The 17,085-nt window shown below is 41.7% G+C and overlaps 1 protein-coding gene across 9 annotated transcripts in view; it reads right to left on the reverse strand.

Moving 5' to 3' along the window:
• Positions 1 to 17,085, reverse strand: part of SULF1 (sulfatase 1) — a 147,750-nt gene that overhangs the window by 41,243 nt on the left and 89,422 nt on the right. For 8 of the 9 annotated variants that reach the window (XM_058422602.1, XM_040082069.1, XM_058422593.1 and 5 more), the window contains 2 exons: positions 4,869 to 5,020; positions 2,641 to 2,810 (listed from right to left, as the gene is read on the reverse strand). In XM_058422602.1, coding sequence (XP_058278585.1) covers positions 2,641 to 2,810; positions 4,869 to 5,020 — 322 coding nt within the window. The remainder of the gene's footprint in view (positions 1 to 2,640; positions 2,811 to 4,868; positions 5,021 to 17,085) is intronic. The other variant, XM_058422594.1, reaches the window with a different exon arrangement.

A 17,085-nucleotide genomic window follows, 5' to 3' on the forward strand; every position in this document is an offset into this window, starting at 1 on the left:
GTAAGGTGGAGAGGCAGTTAAAAAATTTGGAGATTAACTACAGCCTTTTGTTCTACCAGCACAAGCTAGAGAACAAGCAGGCTGAAAACACTAAGCAGTAGAAAGTGTCAAGAGCGTGATAAACCAAAGCAAGTTCCTACAAGCACTTGTCAGGAGACAGGGGAGCAAGGAGCCTAAAATGAGTTGCTTTGGCCTGGGGAGAGGTAGGGTGAGATGCAATGATTCAGTGCATTTCTTCCAGGCACGGTCCCCACAGCTAGCGGAAGCAGTTTGGCTCCTGCCCTCCTGTATGATGGATGGTCCCTCAGCAGGCAGGATGGCTTGCCTGAGGCCAGGCAGTCTGTGCCACTAAATGGGAGGCAATCTGTTGAATGGGGTGAGAACAAGTAGATATAACTCTCTTGCGATGAAAAGCGGCAATTGAAAGGAGACGTGGGAGAAATCCATTCAATTTGATATAGTGACTATTCATTATTCTTCACAGAATGGGAAGTAGGGGACACAGGTGGCATAACCAAGCTCCAGGTTTAGAAGGAAAGAAAAAGTAACCCTTTGTCCCCAGTGCACGGAGTGACACTGTAGAACTTGTTGCCACAGAATGATGGGGCTGTCACCAGAGTTCAAAAAGAGATCAAACCAACGGAAAGAGAATGGGGCACACTGACCTGGGTGCTCCACCTAAAGTGGTGATTTTCAGGAGCTAGAAAAACAGGGAAAAAAGTTTGTGATTTTACTTTCCCCTCGCTCCACCATCATTCCCTGCTACTTTCTCCTGGGCACATACTTCAAATTAGTTATTAGATATTTATCTATTGTTAGATGTTTATTATTGTTAGTTGTTTACTATTGTTAGATATTTATCTGTTGTTGAATACCTTTTATTAGTGGATATTTAGGATAGAGACTCGACAAGGAAAAGGCCCTGTCAATCCTCTAAAAGGGGGAAATGATGCCTTAAGTTTTAGCTTTCATGTTTTTCAGATTCTGTGCTGCCTAGGGGTGTAGTTCTGAGCACCATATTAAGTGTTAGCTCTCTTCATAGAGTAGGTAGACAAAACAAAACCTTTTCCTGCTGGAGAACAAGGACAATGGTTACACATTCTGAGTCCCAAAACCATAAACAATGGTGGACTGAAGAGAGAAAACAAGAAGGATGGGACTTCATAACCTGAAGCTGTAACTGGACAACTAAATCCCAATATACAAATGGACTAAAACTTATGAAAGTGTAAGACCTCATCCATTTTGTGACCATTTTAAGTCCACCTTGGGTGTGGCCCTGCCCAGGCTCTTGTACTGCCCAAGGCATACCCTTAAAGGCCTTTCAATAAATATCTACTTCATTCTCTAGCTCTGTCCAGTCTCTATTCCCTGTCAACGCATCATGAGAACATTCTTTCATACAACCCGATATAACAGGTTTCATGTATTCATGTCTACCTTATTTACCAACTAAAATCTCAACTTTATTAGTTCCCTGTTTGGGTAGAAACTACTCCAAATATCTAAACAACTACAAAACATTGATGACTGGTTTGCATTACTTGCAAAGTCTGGTCTCAGGAATGTGGGATCACAGAGAATAAAAGATTATAAGGTCAGGGAAGCTGGCATATCTAGAAAGCAGCAGCCAGTGAGAGGATAAAAAGATGCAAAACAACAAGAATGTAACTATGTGCCATGAACAGCAAATCTCTTTTTGGCCTCAACTAGTGATCAGTATATGCATGCAGTTTATGCAGTATCTGCTACTCTGAGAAATTTTAAAGAATTTTATGTAAATCAAAAAACAATCCTGGCATGTGAACTGCTGCAGAGAGTCCAGAATACAATTTTTAGACCAAGGAACTTTCCCATTGTCTAATGAAATTGATTTATCCTCATTTTGAGAGGACAAATAAATGTACAATTCAGATTAAATGTTTTATTAAGATGCTTTTTGTGCCTTTTTTTTGGTTGTTGTTGTTGTTCCATTGTTTTTTTAAAGATGTGCAAAGACATTTTTTCAGAACAAATAAAAAGCCTTGTCTACAAACCCATGTGAGTCCACAGACGTGAACTATCCACAGATTTTTACCTGAAGTTGCTTTTTCTTCTAGAAACAAAATGAAGAGTTGGGCTGTTATAGTTTCATCACCAGCAAAGATTAAGCTTGTTATTTAAAAGTGCAGTCTGATAGGCTATTTTGGGAATCAGCCAGTATCTGGTTTATAAACAAATCTGGTGCACTCAAAAGCTTCAAAAGGGTGTTTTTACTCTCAATACATTCAGTTAGTTAGAGCCCAGGAAGCGCATATCTTAGAGGAAAACGAAGGAAGTAATATCTTTCCAACAGATCCTGACCTGTGTCTACATATTTTCAGGGTATTGTAAGAAGCTGCCCTTACAAAGCCAAATACTGACCTTTTAATCTCCCACGACTTCCCAGGAGGAAAAGAGCTTCTCTCTGCTTTAATAATGGTCAGAGCTGTCACTCTCCCCCGCAAAAGGAACAAGCACAGCGAAGGAAACAAGCAAACATTCTCTGCTTACATGAGTGTCTCATATTTGAAATCCCTGTTCCTGCGATGTCTCCATAAACAAATCCCTCGCAGGAGCAGATACAAGGAGCAGGTCTGGCAGTGTGTGATTTTGACTTACATGTGCTGTGAAGCGTTGGGGTAGAGCTCTGAGAACTGCGGTGCAGAGTCCTCGGGGCCGTGGGGTGCAGCGTGGCTGATGACCATCATTATGGGCCTATGGGGATAGATCCTCTTAGACATTCTGAAGTAATTAATGCTCTCATTAGTGATTAGGTCTGTGAAGTAGTCCTGGAACATACGATGAACACAAAGCAAAAGTTACAAAGTGCATGATTAATTAGATCGCATACTATCATGTTATTATGTTATTTTTCAAGTCCTCATTAAAGCTCAGAGCAGGAAGTGAAAACATCCCATCAAAGAGATGTATAATTCGAGGGAGCATAGGAGAGACTGAGCAATAATTATTTTCTTAAGCAGGCAATGCCACATAAAATGAGACGGTATTTTGCAAATCAGGTACAATAGAAAGTATTATGTAAATTTGATTACCAGGTTTGGTAATACAATGCTAAGTAACATTTAAAATGACAGACTGTACTTGCAAAGATATGTTTCTTAAATTTCATTGATAAAACACTTCACAAGGTAATGGCTCCCAAATAACATTGAATCTTAATCTGGTTTTATGTTTACCTAAACCTTTGTTGCACGCTCTTTGTTCAGACTACACTTTTGCATACGTACAAAGTGGAAGACAGCTACAACAGGCAACAGATTGCAAAAAATCTTAATCAAAGAAATTGCAAATGAGGATGCAGGGAGCAGTTGAATTCCTGCGGGCTCTGTTCATTTAATTGTGCAACTTTAAGCAGTGCAGCTGCTGAGATTAAGGTTGTGACTTGCTAATAAACTGGCTTAACCCACAGCTAAGGTGGCAAATGGAAGCCTACAAGGAAAAGGGAGGAAATGGAACTAAGAAAAAAAGATGAAAACTTAAATTAAACCACCTGCCACCTTGGAGTATTCACTGTTGGCCTGGAGGTCTAGCTCGAGCTTCATTGAGAAAGTGCTGAGACAATGTTTGTAATTTCAAGCACTTCCAGGCATGACTAATCTTATGTTGTGGATTCGAGGCCCAGAACAGCTGCAAAAGCAGAGCCTGAGGGACATGGGCTGTGTCGCATGTCGGTGCTAGGACAAGCCAAGCAGCTGTGACCTCCTCGCTCGCCCGCTCCCTGTCCCCTGCCCCTGTCCCTCTCCTGCAGCACACTTGGAACACGCACAGTAGCCCCGGCTGCTGCAAGCCCTGCAAGCCTATGGATGAGGCAGCGAGTGATCCTTTAGTTTCCAAAATGGATAATGAGTGTGAGGCACCAGGGCTGTGATAATTTCTGGGTTTGTGGCCTGTTTGAGTGAAATGCCTGTATGACTGCTCTCCCAAAGCATCTACTCTTCTTCTGTTTCCCTGTTTATTCTAGCTACATACACAGGGTGTGTAAGGAATGTATAACTAACCAGTATTATATATATATATATATATTTTTTTTTTTTTTTTTTTACTCTGTATAAATATATAATCAGTATAATGTAATTTCTATGGATGGGAAAATCAGAAACAGGCGTCACTAGCTTCCAATAAAAACTCATTACATGGGTCAGAAACCACAGCTGCAACATGTGTATCATCTTCCTTGAGCTACAATTTGAGGAAATTCCAGATTGCTTTCTGCAGGCTGAACTGTCTGAGATCTGCCCTCCTAAGCCTTTCCAAGAAACTTCATGGCAGTGGGCAGGTCACCTTGGCATTACTTTCCACACTTTGTCAAGAGCACAAACAAGCTCTGAACTTTTCCAACTGCTGTGTTCTCGCCCTTATCAGCTCTCATACTCATATCCTGGGTGTGACACCACAGGCACACAGCCTGTCTTTGGTGTCCTTTCTGTAATGGAAAACAACATTAACCAAGGCTCTTCTGTGGCTAATAACTGACAGCACTCAGCAAACTTTAGAGTTCAGTAGTGCAAGGGGCACAATCCTTTTCAGGAAAAGCTTTTATTTACTGTTTGCTTCTGCCACCAAACTATCACATTCTGTCAGGGAGATGGAGTGAGGGGAGGAGGGAGGGAGGAATTACCAGGCTCCATTGAAGAGCCTTGGGAATATTCTTCTGTTGAGTGATTAATATTCTCAGGTGGCAATTGATTTGCAATGCCCTGGAGAGAAAAGGACATCTCAATTTCGTGCTCGCGGTTGGTTAATTAATTAATTATATTGTTAATTAATTATCTGAAAGCTATTTTTATATGGATTAATCATGTGGCATTTATGTGTCTGGAAAATACCTTTGCATAATCAAATCCGTGCTTCTCTTTGTTACCATTGCGAGAAATGGTGTAATTATAGAAGCGAGAGTTCTTCACTAATCCAACCCACTCTCTCCACCCAGGAGGGATGTAGCTGCCATTGTATTCATTGAGGTATTTCCCAAAAAAAGCTGTGAAGTAAAAAAAAAAAAAAAAAGAACACACGCACGCATGAGGCTTTACAATCCAAGTCTTTTAATCTGAGTCAAAAGAATGTATGAATGAAGAGAAAATGTGTTAGAATGAGTCAGAGTTGCTTTACCAAAAATCTTCCTTTTATAGCTTAGAGAGGTTTGAAATTAAAATAAGTTATTTCCAGAATTTTATGAGAGTTGAAAGCCTTTGTGACTCTATATTTTATTCTTAATCTTTTGGAATCTCATGTTCATGTGAAATTTTTTCAGGTTTTTTTTTTAGAAAAAATATTTTCCTCTTGCTTTTCACTTGAATATGAAATAAAAACTCAGTGCCCAGAGGAAACATCTGAGAAACACCTTGTGGTTTTAAGCAAGTCCTGTGATGTTTCAGAGCTTGGCTTCTGACTTATAAAAGTTCAGGCTTGCTATCCTGGCTGCTTTTGCTGGTTTGATAAAAGGTCTGGGAAGTACAGATCTCCATCCCATTAGGACATGTTTGGGTAGAGCAAGAAGCAGTCCCCACCCTGCTTTGGTGCCACATCATCTCTAAGGCAAAACTTACAAAGAGGCAAAGTCTTGGAGGTCAAAATCCTCTACCTGGCCTGCCAAACTCCATGTATGTTTTTCCATTAGCTCAAGGTTACAAGTCAGAACCCACTCAGACTGAAAATTTCAGCCTTTGCCATAGGTTTATAGGTGTTCCTGCCAATTCCTCTGGAAGGAAGTGGGAAGAAAAGCAGTCTCACAATGCAGCGGGCTCCTAGCTATCTGGGAGTTGTGGATTGCCTATGGCAATGGATACACAGACACCAAAAGCCAGCCAGCTGCGCTTGGAAGGGAGCATTAATGCTGGCATGGAACGCTGGCAAATGCAGCCACACTGCTTCTAGGGAGAGAGGGATATGGGAGAGCTCTAGCTGCTTGTGTATGCTCTGTGACCTGGATAGAACAGTCTGTTTGGATGGGTTCATCCTGCTTTTCCACTGCCTGGGAACTGCAGTGACAAAATACTTGATCAGGGCTGCAGTGTGGGTTTTTCAGTATTTATTATCTCCAGTTCAGTCCCAGCAAGCTACTGGGGTGTCTCAGTATCTACACTGTTCCCTCTTTTAATTTTCTTGAGGTTTACAAGCTCCTGTAGGGTCACCTGTGCCAGCAGTGCTGCTGCCGGTCTCCCCAGCAGTCTGCATGCAGGTCCTCACAAAATCAGACAGCACTGAGGAGAAGGGAATGACAGAGACCTCTCCCTTCCCAGGGACAGAAAATGTCCCTGTCCCTGCACTCCTGAAAGGAGCCAGCCCCTGCTCTTCCCAGCAGCCCCAGCTCAGCGGTCAGGCCTGTCTGCAAAGAGCTGCTGCCCAGAGATGCTGTCCCTCAGCTGGGCACTGGGACATTCCTTGAATCCCTGTACTTGTTTCCCGCTAGAAATGAAGTCACACTGGAAAACCTCACATCCAACCTAGACGCATTCAACCTAACCAAAAAAGGACATTTGTGGAAGGGCTCAAATAATTCGGATCTGATTGATGTGGGCATGGTGAACTTCTTGGGAAAACTGGTGGAAAAATGAAAATGTTCATCATTAAGATTTGTCTGACACAACATAAATATGATGCAATTCACTCAGGGAACTGCCAAATGCAGAATGTAACCAGAGATTACAGTCACATATAATGTTACTTTCCTATACCACGTGGCGTGGGACATATAAACAAGTCCTACAGAGACTAGACCAGGCTTACCTCTCTTCTTCCCAGAGCCACCAAGAAAGCAATCCAACCTGTCTCCTTTTTTATCCTGAGGCCTACCAGAAATCAAGAACTGTGAGGTGAAAAGAGTGACAGTGGGCAGGGAATATGTGCCTATCACTGTCTCCTAGAATGGAAACCATACCTCTCATCTAAGGCAGCCAAACTGGTTTAAACTCCCAGTCAGATGTGATGGGAAAATATATGGGTAAAGATGGAAATACTGTGAGAAGGGAAACCAAGGAAAGAGGAGAAGGGGAAGACAAATCAGAGAGAGACAACAGCAAAGAAAAATATGGGAGAATGATGTAACTGGGAGAGAGGAAGCATTGTTGAGCCAAGCAAAACCAAGGACAATCTGTGGTTACAGAGGAAACCCGAGGTCAGCCCTTCCGAGTGCCATCCCAGGTCTACCAGCAGCTGCTGAACGATTTTGGGGAACCTCTGTGTGCTGTGCACATCAGTAAAGGGCTCTACTGCCAACCTGTCTCTCACAAACATCAGAGGTTTTCAAATTGTGAAATGAAAGCTATGAAAATTTATCATATAGGATGGTTTGATTGCCCCATCTGTTATAAGATTGACTCACTCAGTGACCTGGACTCTGCTATTTACAGTCTTGCCAAACTTTAATCATTAGTGGTGATAGTTTCCATGCTATCTGACTCAGGCTGTGTTTTGCTCTATGGAACCTTTTAGCCAAACAGTTCAGTAATTTCCAAGAAAAAGGGAAAAAGAAATGGGTTCACCAGTTTAAAAATAATTGTCAAACTTTTCTCTGAGAAGTTCTAGTGTCTGTAGGTTTTGATGTAGGGCCTTTGTAAATAACAGAGGTGGCTGTGAAAATCTGTCTCAAAATGACCAAGCTCAGAAAAACAGTAACACTCATATGATTACTCCACCTTCTTACTTTAACCTCACAACAACATAACCGAGTGTTCCTTTAGGGATTTGAGAATGTTCCCAGAATTTATTTTTTGGCATTAAAACAAAAAGCCATCAGCTTCTCTCGCTCCTTACTCTCTCTTTTGATTTTCATTACCTGAGAGAAAGCCACCAGCATAAAACGAACGGATGAAATGACCTGTGGCGTAAGGACAAGAACAGATAAACTGAATTTGGGAAAGAAAAGATGGAGCTGGGGAAGGCCAATTCATCTTGGATTTTCCTTGCTTTACATTAATAAATTTTCTGACTTCAATAATATTTTGTTAGATACCTTTTGGCCCCCTCAAACCCCGTATTTCAGTGCATGTTATGAGACTTCAGATTGACAGCCTGAATCGTACACCTTTGTGTTGGTAATGATTTAGTATTTCATCATAAAAATAATCTCAGTGCTGTCAAGGTTTAAGCAGCTCCCTGAGTGACAGTTTGCAGAAATAGATGTTTGCCCATCTCGCTGTGTGAAGCATTTCCCATGTCAAACGCGTGGCAAAGCCCTGAATACCAGAAGAAACAGTGGCTGTGATAATGGATCATATTTGCCAAAATGCTTTAACCAAAAATGGTTCATTGGTCATAAGCTCAAGAGGATCTGAGTAATTAGACAGGTGAAGGGAAAAGCTGGGCCTTTACTGAAATACAAGCATTCAGTCCTTGCACCGTGTGGTCTTTTGAGTACTACTGGGAATAGGACAGGGCAAGTGGGTCAGAACTGGAGCCCAGCACCAGCAGTCAGTGTCTGGCCCTTCAGGCTCTGAATGAAGACAAGTGCCAGAGTAAAAGGAAAGCACAGGAGTGTCCATGGGACCAAATAACAATCAGCAAGTAATCACCATGGGTGTCCTAGTTGTTTTTTGTTTAACCAGAGGACTGTTAACAAGTAAAGCATGGAACATGTCACAGAATTGCCCAGAAGCTGACACTGTGGTGTGCAGATGTCTTTGCTGGGTCTTTGCATGCTTGGCTTCTAGAGTCAACCTCCTCTTTAACTTAGCTGTAGCCCAGCACTTGCTGAATTGCCCAAGTCTGGGAAGCGACTGGGAAGCCTCAGCTCCAGAAGCTGCTTGTACTCAGCAGTTTGGGTTTAGGAAGGCAATTCTGCTTGTAATTAGTAAAATGGAGATTATGACTCAGTGGGTAAAAGCCTCATTAAAAAGTAATGCCATTTCAAGGGACATCTTTTCATTATTATGTATAAAGGCCCCCATAGGGATAACAGGAAAGATAAATGCTTACTTTTGCATTTTAATAAGACAATTTTTATCTGCATTCTGGCAGTTTTGCTAACTGTTCCCAGGACACGTTGTTATTTTCTAATCACATGTATTGTAGCGTAGTATATCAGAATAATTGTATTCTGTATTAGTACGTTCAATTATGTTTATGCAAACAACAGCACATGGCATGGTGAACAGTTTTACAGACATCTATGTGTCTCTGGAGGAGCTGCAGAATATACATGTCTGGTACCTGACATGAACAGATGCCTTAAGACAGGGTTTTGTTTTCCCCTTTTGCAATTAGCTAATGATTTCCATACTGGACTGAGAGATCCAGGGGGCTGCAATGGGTGCAAGACAAATATAATTTGATCCAGGGGATCTCTAATATTTACAGCTGAGCGTGATTCAAATTCTCGTAATTCCCAGGACTTCTTTTCCCAGCACTTTTTACAAGCGATTATGACTAATGTTTGCAGTATTGCACAATGGAGTTAGTCCTCTAACTCCTGTTAGCATTAATGGATTAGTGCACAGGTGAACTGGGCTACATCTACTAGTGAGACATCTCTGCACTTCCACGGATCAAAGGACATACATTATGTTCTACGCCCTTGTTATTAGTTGAGGCTTATGGGAACGTTTCCGAGTCAAAACAAACGCAAACCTTTAAAAAGCCACACTGCAGAAAGGTTTAGTCACCGTGACCCAGACAAGAGCTTTAAGTAGACAGCCCACTTCCTTTATCAACGTCAGGAAACCATTTACAGGAGTTCCAAGGCACTGTTTATACAGCATTTCAGGACACAAACACAGTGATTCTATGCTCCTGTGGACAGAACCCTACTTCCGAATCATTCCAGTAAATTCCTTCTTGCTTTCTTCCCATTATGCAAGCCATAGATTCAAACCCTAGAAGTCTGATTTTTCCCTTCAGTTGAACAATTGCAAAGGATTAAGTGTATCACGTCACTGAAGCGCAGAAAGCCAGCTCAGTATGCCAGCACCGCCTAGGAAATGAAATAAGCATTGTCCCCAAAAATATGGTGAGGAAACTGAGGCACCAAAAGGTTAACCTTCAGCAAGACCTAAGTCACGCAGGAAGCCTGTGGCATTGCCAAGAATATAATTCAGATTTCATGGTTCCCAGTCTTGTAACTTAAACGTGGTAGAAAACCTCAGGTTTTCTACTTTTTCTCCAGCTTTGTGGGTCTTTCCCAGTTGCTGCCAGGTTTACCATTGCAACCAAAAAGATCATTAAGGATTTTATAACTCAGCAGTTGCAAAATGCATTAGCCTATAACTTGATATAGCAATTGTAAGCCTGGGCGATGTCTTTAACAAAGCCTGTATTATGGGCCAAGCTGGTAGCTCTTTCCAATATTGATGTTTTCTGACACTTCTCATTATAAGACCCTGTTTTCAGCTGCTTATAACTCTCTTATACTTTGGACTTAAATTTTCCACACTGAATGTCTGCCTCAGGCTGAATTTTTTGAAACTTTTTAGCCCAAACAGTAGCCATCTTTGAGAACCGCAGTAATGGAAAAGGAATTATGCTTAACATCTGAAAAAAATTATGTGAGATTTCATTTGATAGCACTTGCATGCTCTGCGCCGAGAGCAGGAGCCCTGTGAAAGGCATGATGGACTCTCTGTCAAGGAGGCATCTATTAGAATCCTTTGAATAAAACCCTGCAATTTGCATGTGCTGGAGGTCTGGACACCTCAGGACATTTATTCCTTGTCCACCTGTGAGTGGTGTCAGGAGGTGGGAGAAAGTAGATTGAAATGCAGAGGGCAGGAGGTGACCCGATAAGGACAAGCAGTCTGGGGAATGGCAGGAAATCCAGCAAAGGAGCTGAGGAGGGGGGAGAAGCAGTGGGGGCTCAGGGGCCCAGGACTGGCAATGTCAACCAAGAAATGGGACAATGAGTGCAAAAAGGAGAAAGAAGCTGATTGACAAAGCAGGCAGGAGAAGCAGATTTCCTGATCAGGCTGGAAAAGGAGGTCATTAATGGTAAGCAGAGGGAACAGGACGTGTCTGTCAAGAACTGAGTGAACCTGAGAGAGGAGGGAGGGAGAGAGGGAAGGAGGGAATGACTTGAGGACAGACAAGCAGAGGGACAAAGCTCAGAGCAGAGGCCAAGGTGATGTCTTGCAGGGCCAGAAAACTGAGGAGTGGACTCTGCACTGCCTAATGGGGTAGGATGGAGGGAGTCAGAAGTGCTTTTGGTCAGAGTGTGGAACGCAAAAATGCCTGAAAGGACTCCTGAGTCTCAGTGGTTTCTGCCTTTCATAAGACATCTGAAAATCTATAGCAGTGTGCCCAGCCCCATGTGTATATAAAACCCCACTTTGCTTAGTTTCTCAGCTAGTGAGCAGTGGAATGTGGCAGATGGGATATGAGACCCCCCATCCTGCCAGTACTGTGTTTCTTGATAGAACTAGTCTATCTTTTCAAACCGAGGAAATTTCACCCTCCATAAAGTGGTATGTTGTTATGGAGGTCAAAGACCATTATTTGGCCATGTGAACAAGAGATGAAATGGTTGCTTAGAAAATATTCTACCCAGATTTTCCTAAATTAAGCTATTAAATACATACTCTTGCTAAAAAAAAGTCTTTTAGCGTATGGTTTTCTGCGTGATATTTAATAGCATAGAATTCTGCTTTAAGCATAAGTAGGTAGATATACTGTGGTTTTTGATGAGGTCCTGGACAGAAACCAAAAAAGTTTCATTTCACATGATACCGTAGAACTAGAAAATCCTGCATGTTATCCTTTTGGCCTTTTTCCGCTTCTGCATTTCACTTTCTGTGGACTATGTGCATCCGCTCATCATATTTCACTTTCATTTATACATTTTTTTCATTGAGAGAAAGTGCAAATTATTCTGAAAAGTGAGACGTATTTTTAATTATTTAAAATATTTACAGATTAAATTATGTTTGATGTTTCCCAGAATATTTCATACCAATTAAGAAAGAACCTGAAAACTCTGAGTTCTCTCTCTTTTTATTTTCAGTTTAGAAATAATCTGAAAACCAGGACTTATTCTCTGCTCACTCATTCCCACCCCTGTATCGTATCGTGCCACCCTCTCTGCTTTGAAAGGGTGCATGAGGCAGGATACAAATTAGGTCACTGAAATGATGTAGATTAAAAATAGCAAGAGCTGGCAGTGATTCGTACTGCAAGGCTGTGAACAGGAAACACACTGGCTTTGCCTCCAGAGGAAACTTACTGTCTGCCCACACCTTCAGGAGGCATAGCTTTTGCTCTCTCTATGAAAGATTAACGTGTCCCTGTGTGTCAGAAGGCAATGCTGCACAGTTTAAATACTCCTCAGCTTTCAGCTTCCTGTCATCTCAGTGCTTTATTACTCCTTTGTTCATTACACTAAGAAATGTACCCAAAAGGGACAGATGTTGATGGACACACTGACATGTGCTGCTGAACACATTAGCCAGTTGTCAACTGAGTGTCCATTTCTCTTCATCACTGCACAGAAGTCTATGGCTAATGTCAAAACATGCCAGAGAGGGGTATCTTGGTGCCACTTCTTGAGTTTGGAGTTCTACATATGAAGCTGCTTAGAAATTAACATCTGAGCTGCTTAATTTTGCATGTTACCATTTTTGTCCCACAGATGACATCAGAACACTTGCGTGCATGAATCCTGAATGTTATTCTAATCAGTTGATACATCTGAGCATGAAATAGAATACTGGGAAATACATCTTCCCAAAGACTATTCCAAAAAGTGCAAGCAAATAATTGCCTAATTTGGTGATCCCTGCTCTTTCAGGTGGGATTCCATGAAGGGAGAGCCTGGTCCTGTGTTTGGCATGGTGCTGTGCGGCTGTCAGCAGCTGCTGAGCCAAGGCAGAGTCCCACTCTCTCCTGCAGAGTTACGCTGGCTGTGAAGGGCTAAGAGGAGCAAGGATTAGAGAGTAGTAATTCTACAAAGTAACATTAAGCAGAGAGGGTTTAGAGTGCGTAGGTGTGTTAAGTCAGGGTAAGAATTTTAAACTTATACTTCTTTTGGAAAGGGATGAAACTTCAGCTGGTAAAAATGTAAAATTCTGAAGTATGCAAAGTATGACCCACTACTTAAAAATAATTTTTTTGTTTTATTTATATCTTCTGAATGTTGGCTGTTCTCATGTGATAGTTTGACTTCTAAAATACCAAGATTATGCTTGGCTGCTGCTCAATTATTAGGATGTAGCACAATCCCCCTTTCCTACTAATGAAGCCAAGCTTGTACTTCTGGGGTTTTCCTTTGTGTTTGTGTAGGTGAATGACAAAGGGAACCAGCAACAGCAAAGAGCACATCTGAGAGGCAAGACTACGAGCCATAGGACTGGGACAGAGCAGTAGAAGATAAAGAAGTTATGAGACTGGAAGAACAGCAAACGATCAGCCAACACTTTGGACGGCAGAATGCAATATTTCTAACTCTTGCAGTCAATAAATTTATGAATTAAACTTCTAAATCTAAATACCTGAATAAATACCTACTTACATTAGAAACTACGAGATGAAACAAAACTTCTCAAGCTTTTCTCACAATTTCCAAAAAATTTGAAAGTGAGGATCTCTTCTTCCCTCTCTCAGTGAGTGCCTGAATTTTATGTAATTAAAACAAACGTCACTGCTGAAACTCTCCAGAGCTGCTTTTTCTACCCCGTTACTGTGTGCCTTCCTTGCTATGTCCTACAAATTCAAATTTAATATTACCAGTTTTGTGGACAATCAAGAAGCTGTGCAGTTGGTTTATTGCTGCATTAACATGCAGCTTGTGATTAAGGGAAACTGCAAACATTGAAACATCCTTAACAGTTTTGGAAAATTATAATTAGTAAAAGTGATTTTGGTTTGGCAGAATTATTTCTGAATATTGTCTGCCCTGCTACTGCCCAGTATTGTTTCAGAGTGCTGCCTGCCCTGCTAGTGTCCAGCGCTGTGTCTGCCTATGATTTAGCACTGACACACAATCTCCAAAAAGGGATGTTTCCATGAAATGCAACGTTGCCCTTAGGTCACATCAGAGCAGAAGAATAAAATGGAAAAAGAAAGAAAAAAACATTCTGTCCTTTGCCAGGTTTCCCCAGTGGGCTCTAATTATAACCACAGTTTATTAGAGCACGTTTCAGACCTCACTTTAAAGAGCCTGCTGTGCTTGTGTGGAGTCCTCGTGGCTTCAGCAGAACTCCCCTCTTAACAGTCTGCCCACATGTGATCAGTTGCAATAGAGAGGGCTTAGCAAAGGCTGCTGCAGGCTTAGACAATGGATGCTTTGTAGATATTGAGAACTATTTGGAGAGAACAGAAGTGAGGACATTATAGAAACATTCTCCCGCCCCTATATTTCCATTGACAAATATTAATTTGATCCTATGCAAAAAATGCATAAATTCTCATTATTATGGAGTACCAGGTTGGAAGTATTGTACATTGTCTCATCCAGAGTGGAGCTCTCTGGTCAGGTGCCTTATCAGGACTGTCAAACTGTGACTGGCCTGAGTCATTCAATTCTCTTTCTGTGTCTCAGTTTCCCATTGAGGAGGTTACTGATTTACTGTCAAAACACGTAGAAATGCACAGGAAAAGTATCTATAACATCTGCAACCTCTCTCCACAATTTTCTCATTTTCACTCCCAATTATTCTTGACTCCCAGGTATTTTTGAGTCATTATAATTTTACTAAACTTTCTAGCTGTGAAGTGTAGATTATTACTTGGCTAGCAGACTTTTGGTGACTTTTTAATAAGGCAACACTATCCTTGGAAAATACTGTTAATTAAACTCCCACCTAAAAAAAAATAATTGTGGCTTAATTAGAAGGTAGGCTCATTTTACAAGGAGTAAAAAGATAAATCTTTGCAGATATTTGCAGATATTTTAGGATTGAACAATGTAGCTCAGTCAGAATTGGAGATTCCTGCAGGTGTTTCCATTTGTTTCCATTTTCTTCTACTCTTTTCTGCTCTTTGTTAAAACTCACCTATCCTGACAGTTTTAGGACTGATGTTCTCTCTGCCTGCCTTTGAAAAAGTACTTTTTTCCTGTTCCTTTCCTTTTGACCCCTTTTTCCTCTCTATGTAATAGGGTCAAGCCTGCATTTACTAAGCATCTCCACATGCCTTCATAACACAAGGCAGTGCAGAAGATGTGCTCAAAGCAGCGTTTACCCTCAGAGGGGCAGAAAGAGCTAGTGGCAGAGCTGTCCAGTTTATGTGTGAAATATTTAGTTGTGCAAAGCCTAGATGACAAAACAATAAGGTACTAATTTTTTTTCAGAACACTAAAGCCAGGTCCCACATGAAGGGGCCATACATGAAGCAGAAAGAGTTTTTGAGGTGTAAGTCATGAGATAAAACTTATATTTTAGGTCAAATTCAGTGCCTTTTCTAACAGTGATGGTCAATTCGCTCTTCCTTTTCTTCTCCAAAGCCTTGATGCTGACCCCTACTCAGGCTTAGCAGTGCTGTACTCAGATGGCAACTTCACTGAGACCAGCTTAATAGAGACTGGAGTACTATTCAGCTTATATGTCAGAGCCAACACCAGGCACAAAAACGTTAAAGAGTTGTCTGGTTTTGTTTTTAATACAGGAAGGAGAAGTTCTCCAGAACTAGAGATGCAGAGAGACAGAAGAAAAAAGAGTGAACTGTGTGTGGTGAAGGAAAGATAGCACAGAGGCAGATAAACTTGAGGCCCTGGATGTAGCAGTTTAAAGAGATTTAGGACTAGCAGACAGCATGGAGACATTTACCAGCGCTATGCTTTGAAAGCAATCCCTTCTTGTGCCTAAGCTGCGGATAGAAACAAGTTTTTTTGCTGCCAGTTACATTGTAAGGAAAGGCAGCTGGCAGGAGATCTGTGCTGCCTTGCTCTGTAAAGGGAAGTCTTTGTAGCTGAACCACACTTCTGGACAAATTGCACTCTGACGACCTCGCACAGGTCCGGTACCTTGGGAAGGGGAAGTCAGGCTGGAGCCTGACGTGTCTACAGATTCAATCTTTGGGCATAGGTGATGCAGAAATGAATCGAGTTTCGCATCAAGCTGAAGCACAGATGAGAGGAATAAGAAGAGTTCTTTGTAGACAGGAAAGGAATCTCCTGACTACGGAAAACCACCAGGAATTTACAAGAGAACTATCAAATCCTATTGGTGCACAGCAGAACAATCCTTCTTAAAGACATGTTTCTATTCCTTTTCAGAAAATGCAAATGAAATATCACCCCATGGCAAAGTTTAAATTATACCATTCACCTTATTTTGCTACCATGACAGTCCCTGCACTCCTGTGAGGTCTTTGGCACCGGTTCCCAGCCTGGCCCTGACATCTTCCTCCACAACTGCTAGCAGCTGTCCGCAGGCAGGACGTAATACTGACCAAAATCACGTCTGGAACTGCCAGTTCAGTCCCGCAATACCACTAAAATGCACCTCTTTCACTGTAGGTGTAACTGCCCAACAGCTTATTTCCCACCTGGGACATCCAAATGTGAAAATATGCTGCTTCACTACCAGTGGGTTTCTTTACCTGACTGTTACTGCCGATGTGGACCAGCAGGCAGTACTACCCTCCCTCTCCATAATATTCACAGCCAATCTGGGACAACAGTTACTCCTGCTGTGGTTTAAACACAGTAAGCAGCTAAGTACCACTCAGCTGTTCTCTCACTCCCCACACCCTGCCACAGTGAGATGGAGAGGAGAATAAGAAAGAAGGTAAAATCCATAGATTGAGATAAGAACAGTTTAACAATTTAAATGAAATGTAATAACAATAATAATAACAATAATAAATAAGTATGGGAGACAACAAAAAAAGAGAGAGAAATAAATCCCACAAAAAACTCCCAAACCCCAAAGTAATGCACAGTAGAACTGTTCACTAGTCATTTAGCAATATCCAACCCATTTCCAAGCAGCAACCCCTGGCCAGCTTTCCCCAGTTCATGTACTGAGCGTGATCTCCTATGGTACGGAATATCCCATTGGATGGGTTAGATCAGCTGTCCCAGCTGTGTCCCCTCCCAAATTCTTGTGCCCCTCCAGCCTTCTTGCTGCCTGAGCGTTAGATACAGAAAAGTTTTGACTTAGTATATGTGCTACTTAGCAACAA

Source organism: Hirundo rustica, chromosome 1, assembly GCF_015227805.2.
Source record: "Hirundo rustica isolate bHirRus1 chromosome 1, bHirRus1.pri.v3, whole genome shotgun sequence".
Lineage (NCBI taxonomy): Eukaryota > Metazoa > Chordata > Aves > Passeriformes > Hirundinidae > Hirundo > Hirundo rustica.